We start from the raw sequence: 16,196 nt of genomic DNA, 5'->3' as shown, positions 1-16,196 counted from the left end.
CCCTCTCTCTTCCACTTTTCTTTTAAAACAAAACAAAACAACAACAAAACACACGGAAAACAAAAAAAAAAAAAAAAAGGAAAAGGAAAAAAAAAAGGGAAAAAAGGAAAAGGAAAAGGAAAAAGGAAAAGAAAAAGAGGAAAAGGAAAAGAGGAAAAGAGGAAAAGAGGAAAAGAGGAAAAGAGGAAAAGAGGAAAAGAGGAAAAGAGGAAAAGAGGAAAACAGGAAAAGGAACCAACATGTATTCTGATGCAACAATTACATAACAGAATATATTTGGTCCTTGAGGAGGTTAATGCTAGTGTGGAGAATTATCCTTCATACACCTCTGTGGGCAATAAAGGAAGAGGAGCCATGGCAACAACACCAATAGTGGATTAAATTCTACAGAAAACATTTGCTGGTTTCTCCTCTTCAGGTTTTGTGGTGGCAAAGACAGTTCACTTTGGTTAGTTGGCTGATCAGTCTTGGTTGGTCATTTTCATTTACTTTTGTGTCTAATGCAACTAGGATTTTAAAATATGAATATTAGGGAAGGGCAGTTACGACATTTTACCTCACACTCCCTGTCCTTACTAAGCATATACTGATTTTGCACTAATGGTTCAAATCAATTACACATATACCAAAAATGCCAGTAATACCTTAATATTACAAAGGCTATACAAGTTACTTTATAGAGGACATATTACTAGTACAGCCTAGGAGGGTTGCATCATGAATTTTAAAACTATCTTGAAAATACAGTTAGGAAAAACTATTGTTAATATTACAATCATTCCTTGCTATCTCAACTACTTCTCAAGTATTACTACCTTCAAAATAAGTTAACTACTTTCTTCCTGATTCAGACAGTTTCAAGTACAGGTTACAAATGACTTTTTTAGGCCAAACCACTGAACTGGCTCAGTGCTTCAGCTAGAGTTGTACAATATCATGTTTAATCAATTTATCAAAGTGTCTTCCCTTGATATCTCTCTTAAAGGCACTGGCAATTTAGACTCACTGCTATAATTCTGTCCCAGTGTCAGTGTTACAGGTTTACATGTTACTGTTCCATGTGTATTGCTCTGTGTATTTCTCTCATTCTATATGAACTGTTTTAACACAGAATTACTATTTACAATATTTATGATAGAGAAATATTATTATAAACACTGACATAATTAATAGTAATGGAAAAACTACTTTAAGATGTGCCCTAAAAATAAAACACAGGTGATAAGAAGGAGCAACAGATAGCAGAGATAAGATTTAAATCAAAGTTTAGAGCAGTTAGACGATTTTATCTCATGATTCCATAGTTTCTCATGATTCCACCTTTGCACCTGACCCACTGACATGGTTTTGCTTAATATATTTTCAGACTATATGTTTGCAGAATACATATTATGGCTACAGGTGAAGAAGAAGGGGAATATGTAAACACAATTAAAGCACTACAGATCCTTTCAATGTAATTTTAACCTGGGTTTTTATCCTTCACTCGTCACTCAACTATTTGAATATGTTTCTATTGTGCAATAAGGAAACTACCATACTTCATACACTCTCTTATTCACTCATGCTCACCCTGGGGAGACAAGTGCTTGGATACTAAAGAAGGTTTGGGATTTGCTGTTGGTTTTGGTTTTTATTGTTGTTGGGTTTTTTGTTGGTTTGGGGTTTGTTTGTTTGGTTTGTTTTGTGGTTTGTTGTTTTTTTAAAACCTCCTACACAATGTTATTTACTGTCCCATCCAATTAAAAAGGGATTGCTGGAGTATATTCTTTGTACTCTGAGCCAAAGGCAGTAGAATTTGCAGTAACTCTTTATTCTCAGAAAAGGTAATTGATTTTAAAAGCCATTAAAGACCTTCTATCCTCAGAATAGAATTCCCAGTTTACTGTCATAGGCAGCAGCATTATGTACACTGAAAAAAATTATCAAACACAGTTCCTAGGTCCCAGACTTCAAATCTTTCAGAAAAACATTGTTCCTTATCTTCAAACAGTTTGAAGTAGGGACTAAGATTTGGCATTTGCCTTGGCAGTTGACAGGAAACCATGGTGGAAAACACAAGAATCAATCAGACGAAGTAATTAATGTGCTGTGAAAGCATGTCATCATTTCCATATTAGGTGATCTCAATGAGTTAGGGCTTCCCACCCATGTTAAAATCATGTACATCATTATGGTAATTATGTTATACTGACCTTAACTTGTGCAAAGAGATAAAATACACCGACAAAGCTTGACGGTTGCTTTAAAAATAGAAAAGCATAAAATGCATATAATCTGTGAAAATTCACATTACAGACTACTAAATATGGATAAAATTCCACTGATTCTTGCATAATTTTGGTTGGAAGGGACCTCTGGATGTCTCCAGTTCAACTTTCTGCTCAAAGCAGTGTCGGATATGAAGTCAGACCAGAGTTGCTCAGGTCTTTATCCAGTTGGGTCTTGAAAACCTCCAAGGACAGAGGGAGCACAGCCCCTCTGAACAATGTGTTTCAGTGTTTCAATTACTTATATCCAGTCTGATAACCTTGCTTCAGCTTATGGCTGTTGCCTTGCATCTTCCCACCAAGCACCACCATGAAGAACCTGGCTCCCTTATCTTGTTATCCTCCCTCTAGGAACTGAGAGCTGCTGCTGGGTGCCCCTGAAGACACCTCTTCTCCAGTTTAGCCAACCCTGAACACTCAGTATCTCCTCATGGGACAAGTACTTCATCTCCTGAGCATCTTGGCAACCCCATGCTTAAGCCCTTCCAGGTTATTAACATCTTCCTTGTACTGGGGGCCCATAACTGTATGTAGGGTCTATCTGTAACCTAGTAAGCAGCAAGTAGAGAGGGATGATTCCTTCCCTTGAGCCACCAGCTGCGCTTCTGTTCCCACAGCCCTAGATGGCTAGTTGGCTGCCTTTGCTGTCATGGCCCACAGCCAGCTTCTGCCCAGCTCACTGCTCCATGGGCTCTGCACACAGCTGCTTCCCAACCTGGCAGGTGCCAGCCTATCTTGCTCTTCCTTTGCAGGTGCAGGGCTTTGCATTTGCCCTTGTTGAACTTCACAAGGTTCCTGTTGGTCAGTTCCTCTAGCCTGCCTGGGTCCTTCTGGGTGACAGCTCTGCTACTAAGCCTATCAACTGGCTCCTCCCAGCTTGGTGTCATCTGCAAAAATTGATGGGAGCATGTGTCATCACCTCTTTGTGGGTTATTGAAAAAGATGCTAAAAAGGACAGGTCCCAGGATATGCCTTTGCAATACTGCACTTTCAGTCACAGTCTGAGTCCAAGCCATTAACCACAACCCACTAAGCCCAACCACACAATCAGTTTTAACATATCTAGTTTTCCATTCATTTACAGTCCTGCAAAATACACTTTGGAGACTGAAGACATTTAAAACACATTTGTTTAAAACCTGGAATTTAATTTGTAATTCAAAACCTCTATGAGCTGAATAGAACATATGATGGCAGTGCTAGAAATTGATGAAAGTAAAGTTAGGATAACCGTGTATAATTATGAAAAGGCAGAACAAATCCTTTAGTTTAAAACATGAGTCTTCATGTTTATCACTGTGTGGAAACTCTACAGAGAAAAATTGCAATGCAGAACTAAAGAACATTAATAATTATTTACAGCTTAAAGCAAATCAATAGATTATTAAGAATGTAGGTGGTGGAATATTTAATACTATTCCAATAGTTTTAACATGCTTGTGTTATTGACTTCATGTATATTACATGCTTCAACTAGAAAAGAGACATTTGGTGGCTGAAAGTTTCCATAGATACTTCGAAAACAAAGAGAGAAAAAGGAAAAACTGAAAAAAATAATTATTATTCAAAATAGTGCCCCCTATGATTCCTCCAGTTCTGCTTTTATTGACACTATTCGCAGCAAGGGCAAAAAAATAAAGAAAGAATTTAACTATAGTCTCTCTCTTCCCATCCTTTTTATTTCATTTGAATCAAAAGAGGGTTTAACCTTTCAAGATTTTTCACTATATCTTGGAAAAGATCAGGCTACAGCTGTGCAATAATAGCAGAACAACAGAATGGCTAGTATGACACATTAAGACAATTTGCTTTAACAAGAAAATGTTAAATATTTAATTAACCAATTTACCAAATAGAATTAACAATACCAAAAAGTTGATTGTTTCTCAAAACAGAGGTGCTTAAGATCACCTCTGAAAGTTTTTAGTGCTATTTCAAAAACCAGATAGATTTTTAGGTGTTTGCAAAAATAATTTGATATTTTACTGTTCTAAAAAAAAAAATAAAAAAAATAATTTGAGTATTATCAAATGTGTGTAGTGACTTTGGGTACCTCATCGGACACATTTGAAAGATGTTTTCTTTTCAGAAGACCAAAACTTAACTGGAATCTTTTACATACTATTACTCCAAGTTGTCTAACACTGACCACCTCTAACCCAGGACATTGGGAATCATGTTTTTAAAACTGGCCTGCTCCTAAAAACAAGCAGCCAAATGAGTACGGTTAATTCACTTACACTGATTACTTAACAGATTTCAAGTACCTCTCAGAAATTGTAAGTAAATATATTTTTTCTTTACATGAAAATATTAGAATTAACAAGTTTTAAAATAACAGCAACAACTCAGACTCAGAGGGTCTTTGGGATTTGCTAGGTTGAGTGCCATGTCAAGCACACCAGATTCATCCAATTAAGCTACAAGATTCTGATCACTTCAAGAATCACACTTAGTCAAAGGGTAAGGAAAATTAAAATAAATAATTAAATAAATGCGTTAATTTGCAATATCACGGGATTGACCCCAGGTGTGTTTGGCAAAAGACTAAGACCTTTCTGTGATGAGCACTTGTCATGCCTCCTGAATTGAGTCAACTGGAAGCTTTTTAAGCTCCTCATCTCTTTAATCTTTATTGCACCAGACAGCAGTTGGAGACAGTAACTATTTATGAATCTCTAATTCCCTTTAATCAGTCTAGCTGATCAATGATGGCAAGCAAAGAGAAACAAATGACAGAGAGAAAGTGAAATGACTGGAACAATACACTCATTCTTTCAATTAATACTATTTTACGGTTACTGTCAAAAATGTTCTTAAATTCATATGAAGAGAGAATCAGGTAGGGTCAATGCTGCACATGTTAAAAAGCTGCACTCTTCAGCATGTGATAATATAAAAATCATCAAAGACCACAACATCAGCTTGCCATTGCACTGACTTTGTGAAGTTGTAGATTAAAAATGGCAGAACTTCATAAGCATTCTAGGACTGCATATCATCACCTACATGTAACACAAAGCAAGATAAAGAAGTTCACAGAATTAATGAACAAAATCTCACTAAAGCAGAGATTTTTTTTCTAGGGAAAAACACACCTCTTTGTATCACAAATATAACTCATTCTGTACAAAGGAGATATTGGCTATGACCTGGCTCGATGAATTTGTTTATTGTCAGGGATCAATACAATCATGGTTACTAAATGCTCTGATTCACTGCCCTAAGAGGACCTACTATGATGCCAGAAGTGACTAGTGCTTCTTCACCTGCTCAGTGGAGATGACTACCACAATATTATAAAGAACAGCCAACTGATTCCATTCCTCAGTTACCAGCTGCCTCTCCCAGTGTATTAACATAGATCACCCCTCATTCAGTTTGTGTTAAAGTACTGTGGTTTAGACTATGGCAACCGGTCACTTGCACCTTGGTCACAGCCATCCTGCAGGCCACACCACAACCAGCAGAGAAGACATGTCAGCTGCTGTGAGCAGGATGAGGCCCAGCTGCTGGAGCTAATTACCACCTGAGAGCATGAGTCAGCCCTAAAGCCACGGATTATTTAGTACAACTCTGAATTTCTTCTCATTCCTTAGAAGTGATTGAACACCTTTTATAACTTGTAATCCTTCTCAAAGCTGAAGAATTCTGAAAAAGTTCACCTTAGGCAACGAGTTTATCTCTTTCACCAACTTCAGGAGCTTGCCTATTTAATACACTAGCAAGTTCAAAAAACATTCAGAAGCTGTTCCTTCTACAATGTTCAGGGAAGCACATGAAAGAGATCTGATTTTCCTGTACCTCAGACAGTTTTGTCAAATATCCATACAAGAGGATAGAGTAGTGATTGTAATAAGTCGTCTGAATTTTGTCAGTAAAAAGTACTTAAAAGTCTTTTAGTGGAGAACAAAAAATGCCACAAAGTCAGATCAAAGGCATGATTTGATGCCAGAACAATATGACTAATTGTTCTTTTTTGTCTCACTGTATAAAAGAAGCTTCATCTTGTACTCAGTAATATTTATTAAGAGCATGTGACTAGAGGCCATCCCAGTTTGCTGACCCCTTTTTTGGCTTTGCATACAGAGTATAGTTACTGGGTCCTCAGGGACTTCCTATCTGATAGCAAGTAATAAAAGGATAGAGAAGCAGTAGTTTTTTGAACCTGTTTACAGATTAGAGTTTTACTTGCTCTAATCTACTAGCTGCAGAAATATTTGCTGTAATAGATACTAATGTCAATGTACACTGTTTTGGTAGAAGAATGATAAGCACTAGTATCTTAATATTATATTCTTATTCTCACATCTGCAGGTAGTGGGCACAAATGACTCTCAGTAATTACAAAATTTCAAACTACTAAGTTCGCACTTCAGCTGTACTAAGAAACAATATTTCAATAATTAACTGTTCTCAAAATCAGGTTAAATAAACAAGACATGATGACAAATAATTATAGCTTAAGACTGCAACAGATGAAATTATTCTGATGGAAGGGAGAGATCCAGCTGTAAAGCTTTGGTATTTCTCCACACAATCTGCCCATAAACAAACTAAAGAATCCTGATATAAAGTGAGGTATAAAGCTGATTGGAATATTATGTGAAGTGAAGGTATAGAAGATGCTCTTAAAACTTGCAGCCTGAGAAAAGACTGTTAAATATAATGAAAACAAGCCTGGACTTTATAGCAATTTTAACAGATCAGGGATCTGAAAAAGGGAATATAGAATTGTTTCGTGTCCCAAGATGCATAAAAGACAGCAGATGCTGGAACCAGTGACAGAGTTATCAGTGCTGCAGAAAGAACTCTGGCATTTATTCAGAGCCACAACTCAACTGACCATGAGTCAAACGTGGCAGCTGTTGAGAAACAGCAAGGCACCATGCTTGGGTAACCTAAGTGGAAGAAGAGACTGCAAGACATATGAATTAGCTCTAGCACTGGCTCAGCAGAAGTAATGATTAATCTGAATAAACACGCCCTAGTTTGGGGTCCTCAATTTCAGGGAAGATTGGATTAGTTGAAAAGAATCTCAAAGAGAATAACAGTGTGATCAAAGACCCAGAAAACACGACTTACCAGGAAAGACTAAATGAATTAGAGTTTTCTAGCCTAAAAGAAAATAGAACAGAGGTTGAACACAGTAACAGTCTCCAAGCATATTATAGATTCCTTCAAAAAAGAAAGAAGAATAATTTATTTTCTATAGCCATGATGAGCAAGAAAAAAGTTGAAGTACTTTAATTGCAGCAAGAAATATCTAGTTTAGCCATGACCAACAAAGCTGCCCCCAACTTCCTACATTTCTTATATTAAGGACACTGAAGCAATACATTTCCTAGCAGACTGTGAAGTATTCATTTTTTCAGGATTTTAGAAACACGTTAGACAAGCATATATCAGCGATGACTTAGGTACAGCTGTTTCTGTCTTAAAAATACATTAGACATCTTTCTGAGATCCGTTGAAGACCTATGGCTCTATGATAATCAAAACTTATTTCTCATTTACTGCTGATACATAAACTGTCAACTTTAGAAAGGTTATATATTTCCGATAACCAGCTTCTATATTTCAAATATTGTTTTTTTCATCACTGCCTGTCTGGGATGAGCATTCCATGAAGTAATGCATTATGCTCCTTCAAAATATCCTTAATGTTTACAAAGGCTCAATAACACTCCACTTGCTAGTGTGCTAATGCTGTCATCTGAGAACTTTGTAGATATTGCCACCTGAATTTCCGCATATATGTATCCACTTTCTGTGTCATTAACCATGTTATGTTTTGACTGTGTGCTCTTTGGGGCAGGGTTTATCATTTAGTTTTTAATTTGAACAGCGCTAACTACAATAAAGTCTCCCTCATCTGTAATTGTTAGCTGCCGTAGTACTGCAAACAATAATGACACAATGTGCTAGCAAACCAACACAGCAGGGTGCTATGGGAAAAAACTGAGATTAATTTCAATGTGACTGACCATGTAGTAGAAAGGGTTTGCATATGGTTTGGTGTCACTTTTGTCTGGGCTCTTTCTACAGTAAATCCTGCATCAGCACTGTATGCGGATCGCTGGCACACAGTGGTTCTTATTCACCCAGAGAAGACGTGTTCTTATTTATCTGACTCTTCGTGATATGGCGTAGGGATTCAGGACCCCCCAAAAAAGTCATTCAACAGCCCCTTCCATTTAGCTTGTTATTTTCATCACTGGTGGACTGTTCACAGCTACACTCTTTCTTGTTTTTATTTTAAACTTGTTAGAGCCTTTGTAAATTATTTGTAATTTGTAAAGTACCCACCAATAAAACAGCATTAACTGTAAAGGATAATGCTGACTTTGAAGGTAGATATTGAGTGTATTCCAACTTTCTGGTTTAAATGGGTTATAATCCAGCTTTCACCCTAAGGTGACTTGATCTCATGAAGCATCAACCTGCCTAAGGAACTGGAGTGACTTTGGTTGGAGTGATTTTCTGTCATTTATCTTTCAGCACTTTGAAGCTGCAGAATTTACTTTTCACAAAACCAAACCTCTGTAGATATTCCCATACATCTTTCTAAAGCATCGGAGACCACTTCTATCTTTCACACTCTTCTGTTTAAATTGACAATGCTTTTTACCTCTGCAAGTACAGGGAACAATTACGATTATTCTCTGCTTTACATTTCTCTTCCAGCTGTATGTCAGTGTTCCAGAATTCTATCTTACAGGCTGCATCAATAACTAAAACAACAGCCATGCTGGGTCAAAACAAAAGTTTGTTTCACTCGGCACCATTTCTAACAGGGGTCTAATACAGCAGACCACCGGGAGCACAAGAATGTGACAGGCAAGTTCACAAGCACTCCCATAGAATAGGCTCCTCAACTGCAAGGATCTGTGGCTCACAAAATTTACAAAGCAAAGGTGATGCCTTTCTTAAAATAGTCTAGGTGTTGGTGTTTTTACATTGTTCTATGCCTTAAGAAGAATGTCAGGGGTAATTTAAATGGAAAAGTCTACCTGTAATTTTATGAGCTATAGTTAGACACATTCAGGATCATTCCTACCATGCAAGGAGGTCCCAAAACTTCTTTCCACAACCCTATCCCATAAAAATTCAAAAGTAGCCATGCAATGTGTTAATCAATCAAGAAGTCAGCAAGATAGAGAGCTGTTCACTGTGGAGCCCACAACCCAAACAAAAGGTTACCGGAAGTACAATATTTTCACAGGTAGAAAGCGCCCTTCTTGGAAAACTAACATAGTGTACTCAGGAAGTTCACTGACCACTATACAAAATTAAGAAGTCTGAGTGGAATAAATAATAAACATAGCTGATTGAGACATTTGGAGCAGAAATATCTGAAGATGGAACACAGTGATTAGTGGAAAGCTTGTACTAATGAGTAATAAAACCTGTTTTGTTCACTTTTATACATCAGTGACCTGGAAGAAGGAATTTGCAAAATGGTCATGAATATGGTGGTTAAATGCATCTCAGCAAGGACTGTCTAACAATAGAAGAGTTAAACTTACAATTAACAATTACACTGGAAAAGGAGTACAGATAGGTGTCCATACATAATTCAGCAGTAAATATGTGGCATGCAGAAAGCTAAGAATAAACAAAGGATAAGCCTGAAAAGCATGACAGAAAGCCAAATATAAAAGTCTCATAGCTACGTGTATATAGCAACATCATTTTATCTAGAAATAGACAAAAGAGGCATAGCATCAAAAAGTTGCTATACGTACTGCTTTCACTGAACTTAAAGCCAAGCAGAACACACATATCATTTAAATGCAGTCACTGTCTATTCATTTTTCTGTGAAGTATATATTCACTCAGAAGAACAAAGCTGACAAACACGGCCAGACACTGAAAGCTCAAGTATCTGTTACCATACATACACACTTACCCACATGGTCTGTATGTAAATACAATATAACTTTCTTCATCACTTCGTTCAATAAATGTAACACACGTGTACTTTTCCCAATGCCGCATTGCCTGTTTGAACATGGCGCGTTGGGTGCCTGGAAGAATAATTATATGAGGTGAAATAAGAGACCTTTCTAACTGTGTCTTCTTCCTTAAAATCAGATTTCAATACTAGGAATTATAGGCCTGGAAGGAGTCACTGGATCATGAAGTACTGTGTCCCAGCAGTCCCATGTACTGCCAGATTCCAATTAAAACATACTCAGACTATCAGCTCGTCATAACATATCTGCCTGTAAGGGGACCAACTGTGCCTGACACACTTTAGCAAACATAAAACCTGCAATAAAAAGCATAGCTATGTTACACCAGAGGAAGACAGCAGAAGAAATATAGTGTTGCTTATGTGCCTGCATTAACATAATATTTACTAAGCAATTTCCCAGATGAAATTATCAAGTGGAAGAGGATTTATCAGGGGGAAGAGGGATTTTGGATCCTAGCTATCTAGCCAGAAGGAAAAAAAAAATAATAATAATAATAAAAAAAAATCCTCCAGCCTTCAAATCTGGAGACCAATTTAACCTAAGCCATGTAAACAGGAACACCACTCAAGGCATTTGATTTTAATAATGCTGTCTTGAATAGGAACCAGTCTCCACTTCTTTGCATCAAAATATTTCAGAAATCAAATGATCCACCAAAAGCAGGAAATTCTTGATTTGGTACAACACTAAGTATATGTACATATTTGTTTAAAAAATAAGAAACACGCTAAGAAACAGTCAAAACTGTACTCTAGATGAGGAAGCAGCCAGGCCAGCCTTCACCACAGAACAGCAAGCCAGCTACTACACAGTACTTCAGACAATATAGCAATGTGATTTCATTGCCTCACAAAAGACAAGTGTTATTAGATTGGAGGCCACATCTGAGAACATTGCTGTATTGCTTCTGAGCTGGAAATCCACAAAGAACAGTACTATTTGGCATGAATTTGCTATCAGAAATGCAGACTTCTGCAAAGATGTTACAGGACAGGATAATTTAAAAAAAAAAAAAATAAAAAAGCAAGATCAAATGATGTCAGATCCTAAAAATTAAAGGTTATTTCATCCTGTCTTGCTCTTTTATTTTATCTCTAGCAATATTTTCCTAGCTTTAGAATTTATCTTTCATTAAGAAAAAGGTAAAATATTTAACATTATATGCTTTCATTTAGTTTTCTACCATATTTCAGAAGATGGTAATCCTAAAGCAAAGGTCACATTTGGTATAGTACTACATAAAGAGCCAACCTAAAAGTTTGATGCAGTTGGCAGTTTGAAAGGCTATTCTTTCTCTATATACATATGCATACAATGTGTGAGCATTTGCATATTTATTTTGATTCCTTGTATTATTGTGCACAATAAATATTATTACATATATTTTCCCATCCATGTTTGCTTTTCTCCTTCACTTTTTGTTTTAAATGACCTCTTACATCCACACTAATATTGATCCATTTACATTTTTCAGATAACAAATGTTTTAAACCTTTTCTACAGTTTTCTGCTATGAATTCTATGTATTTTTAAGTCAGTCTTTCTTCTTGTCATATGTAATGGCTGTGTGTACCCATCTGAAAACCAAACTGAGGAATTACAAAACACACTTGAGTCAGTTTGTTGAGTGAAATCAGTTTAGCAGAATACATCACACCAGCCAAATTAGTTATACTCTTGTGCTAAATATCCTGCATTTTTTTAAAAAACAGATTTCATGACCTTGTGCTACTTAGGCTCTTAAAACAACCACGCAACAAGAAACATCAGACAAAGAAGGAGTCATCCCTTTCTAAAACATAGTTATCCATTCTTATTATGTAGCTTGCCTTTGGGAACATTTTTTTCAAGTATGATTAATATTTTCAGAATGTACTTGAGGCCTGATCCAACAGAAATTCTTCTACTGACTTCCATAGTATGACTTTACCTTTTTAAAAAAAAAAAGCAATTAAAAAAATTCTTATTTCTTCTCCCCATTCAAAGCACAACAAAGCTTACCAGTGAAATTTCCACCTATTACATATGGAATGACACCCCCTGGCCATATTCTTTCTGTTCGAGATGTAGCAGCTCTGGGAAATCGGTTTTTCTCATTTTTTCCTGAGAATTTTACAGTAGTTCTTCCTTTAGATGTATTATTTTGCTCAAAGCCTGTAATGATAATTAAAACACTGAATGAGAACACACACACAAAAAAGAGAACAATTATTTTCCTGGAGGTCAAATTATTTCTTTATGCCCTTTAAAAGTAGGACATTGCTGTTATGCAACAGTTTATTATTACTTAGTTTTCTGATAAATGTTTGAAATGAACAGTCTTAAATTTTCAAATACATCTACAGTAACAATTTGTACATATTTTTCCAACTTGAAGGCACATTACATAATTTCATCCAAATTTTCTCATTTAATGATAATAATTTTAAAAATCTCACTCCCTGTGTATTTTTATTTAATAAATTAGGATTTTTCCAGCAAAGAAGGGAAGACTTCAGACAGACTCAAAGTAATCAAGGCATTAACTGTCCCTTTCATTTCTATTGAAAAAGCTAGAAAAAGCAAGTGCATGACCATCCTTAAAACATTGAACAGAAAAAATTTATCAAAGTGTAAGATTGGCTGTTATTATCAGGAATTACAAGGAAAAAGTAGATAAATTATTTGCAAAGTTGTATACACATGGAAAAAGTTTCTCCCTCCAATCTCTATCCCTTGTAGCAATTACCAGTAGATACATTTTCAGATGAAAACGTGAGTTTCATTTTCATAGTAACCCTACAGCTTCTCAGGTTGCAAGTGTACATTTTTAATAAACAAGCTTTTGGAACCCTATGGATAAGTATTACTCATGGCTGGAATTTCTCTAGATGACAAGTGTCTACTGTGTTCAGATATATTATTACCACCATTCATTCCGTTACAGGCAAATCTTTCCCAAATCATCTGAAACTTACTGTGACAACAGAAGAGGATACAGATAGTTAGACAAGGACTTGCACACCATACCAGGTGCTTCTTATGAAGCAATTTATAAGTTAGTATGATTCCTCATTGAAGGGTGCACCTTCCCTCTGTGAGTATCACCTGTGATACCACTTCCACCTAAGTGTTAATGGCTATGTCAGAATCAGGGAGGATTCTGGGGCAGGATCATGTCTATGGCATCTTGGCAAAGCCCCAGGGCTGGGAGAGCAGCAGAAGCAAGAAAGGGAAGAAGCTATGGCACAAAGCAGAGAGAAAGCTCTCGATGCACAGGAAAAAAAGCCAAGCCTGCCTTTGTAACAGCTAACACGTCACATAAATTATATCAGGCATGATGGAGAAAATTTCAGGGTTAAAAAAAAAAACACTCAGGTAAAGCAAATAACTTATCCTTGTAAGTAAATAAATGAGAATTACACAAAAGTCTAAAATGCAGGTAGAAACCTCAGAAAAAAACTGTTGTTACACTTAAAATGCAGTCATTACTCAATGACATTGCATGTTAATATAGATGTTTTACCATTCAAAATTATTTTTATCAACTTTCTTTTGAACTAGATGTATGAAATTTATGCCAAATTGTATGCAAAAGATGACAAACTTTTATGCAAAAATTGTAATTCTCTTATAAAATATGAAGACTCTATACCAGAGCACATCTGCAAAGGCAGTTATTGTGCTCTGGTTAATCTTACAAGATAGGCATTGATGCATTTAGACATAATGTGGTGTGATTACAACGGAATTTCACATATTTTCCTTGTTGAGGTGGAGGTTTCAAGACTTTAAAGTGACATCTGCTTGCATCAAATACAGTGAGTAAACTCCACCAGTATTATTGGGGATTCCACTTACATAGCCTGCTGAATTCAATTATGTTCATACTAACAGAAGAATGATTAGTAAAAAAACGTGGATTTTCAGTGTAACATACCATAAATGCTTCAAGCACAGTACGAATCATAAGAATGCCCCAACCGGATCCAGAAAAAGAACAAAACCAAACCAACCAACCAAACAAAAAAACCCAAACACACACGATAAAATTAGCAGCTATGCAGCATAGCCTACCTGTACTGAAAAGACATTGTATTGACATCAGCTGATAACTGTGAACACAGCCATAGGAAAAGGCTAAGGAATTTTTAATATGAGATTCAAAACTACATATTTTAGCTTCCAGATTTGATGCTGGAAATAGACCTCTAAGAAAATGCAACAAAGAGCAATTACTATTCTTGTACTATTTATTTTACAGTTTGCTTAAGCCAGTATTAATACAGAAAGGCTTTAAAGTGTTAAAGTACTATCATCATTAAGGTTCATGATACATTATCACATCAGGCAACCTGCTAATGTAAACAGTGAAAATACCAGAGCCAAATCTTCTTATCCTGTCTATAAGCTGATAGAGGGCACCTCGTTTTTTTGACATTCCATGTTCTCCAAAGCCACCTTAAAAAATAAAAAAATAAAAAAAAAAGGATTTAAGGAATTTTACAAAAGTTAAAAACATAGAATCTTACACCTACAGCAACTATGTAACTATATAACCTAAATGCCCTGTGAAAACTGCAATGCATCTTAAAGGAAGTTTAACATTCTTTGATGACTCATATACAAATTCTTCAAGTATTCTTGACAATCAAATAAAAACACATTTTAGCTGAAAACATTTCTAATATGCATTCCAGAATGTAAGCAAACATGTCTTTGTTATTCAGACAAGTCAGGACAATTACATCATCTAATTATTATTTGGAACTTTTTTTCTTCCTGGTGACCTCAGCATCCTCAGAACCATACTGAATGACAGCTAAAAGCCTTACTTTCCCAGAAATTTCCTGTGAAAGAAAATACCCAAAGTTTCATCAGGAGAAAGAAAACAAACAAACAAACAAACACAAAAAAATAAACAAACACACACACACACACACCCCAACACAAAACCAACACACACCTAATACAAACTTAATTTGGCTGATTTTACCATAAAAGATTTGATTTTCTTTGTCAGCATGCAAATAGATGCCAATGCGCTCTAAAGGCTTTGAAACATCACATACTGGTGCATATTGCAGTAAGACCTCATAGGCATATATATGTGTGTTTCATTTCAGCAACCAATGAGCAAGAAAAACTGTTATTAAGTAGTTGATTTTAACATTTACTGTGCCATTTACAAAAACACAACACATTTCTAGGTTTACTGCACACATTTGATGCATTTTCCACGTAGTCCCTTCATGTATAATCCTTCTGTGGCTGCAAGTGCCATTGCAAACACCAGTACAGCAAAAGAAATAATATTTATAATACTGCACTAGTCAAAAATATTTATTCAGAATTGTTCAGGAAGTTTTGTGATTTTCAGAAGTTTGCAGTAGGCTGTATTTTAAAATTCAATACCTGTTATAGGACAAGAGAGTTTTCAAACTACTTTTACAGCAGCAAAAGTAAAAAGATAGAAATAAAAGGACCATCAAAACCTCCAACTGCCACTAAAAAGACCTTTCCCAACTTCCTATAAAAATTTTCAATATATATGTGGAAAACATATTTATTAAAGAGCACTTAAAATCATATTACAGATAAGAAAATTCCATATAAGGCAAGTGAGTATGTGTGGATACTCAGTGAATAACAATGTGCCTAATTATTTGGATTACACTGTCACATAGTTGCTGGCTCCCTTGAGAAAAATTTTCCAAATTTTTTAAAACATTTTAGATAGATGAGGTAATAGTTCAACACATTCCTTTCCATCAAGTTACATGGTAACTATAATATACACTAGAGAATATAACAATTCCATTCCCTGTATTGATCATCATTAATGCAATTGCCTCTTATGTTAACATTTGTCTTATAAAAAAAAAGACAAATAGCTGAAGATTCTAAAAAAAAATTACAAAATCCTTAAAAGCATCGACTGTCACAGACATAACAGAAAAAATAC

At 35.7% G+C, this 16,196-nt stretch overlaps 1 protein-coding gene across 1 annotated transcript in view; it reads right to left on the bottom strand.

Annotated features, from left to right (window-relative positions):
- Nucleotides 1-16,196, bottom strand: part of TLL1 (tolloid like 1) — a 133,688-nt gene that overhangs the window by 56,450 nt on the left and 61,042 nt on the right. Inside the window, exons 3-5 of the mRNA XM_082050525.1 lie at nt 14,612-14,692; nt 12,254-12,406; nt 10,183-10,300 (exon numbers count right to left, since the gene is read on the bottom strand). Coding sequence (XP_081906651.1) covers nt 10,183-10,300; nt 12,254-12,406; nt 14,612-14,692 — 352 coding nt within the window. The remainder of the gene's footprint in view (nt 1-10,182; nt 10,301-12,253; nt 12,407-14,611; nt 14,693-16,196) is intronic.

This window comes from Streptopelia decaocto (genome assembly GCF_964273445.1).
Source record: "Streptopelia decaocto genome assembly, chromosome: 4".
In the NCBI taxonomy this organism is placed as follows: Eukaryota; Metazoa; Chordata; class Aves; order Columbiformes; family Columbidae; genus Streptopelia; species Streptopelia decaocto.
Note: the sequence above shows the minus strand (reverse complement) of the source record. Positions and strands in the feature narration are given on the sequence as shown.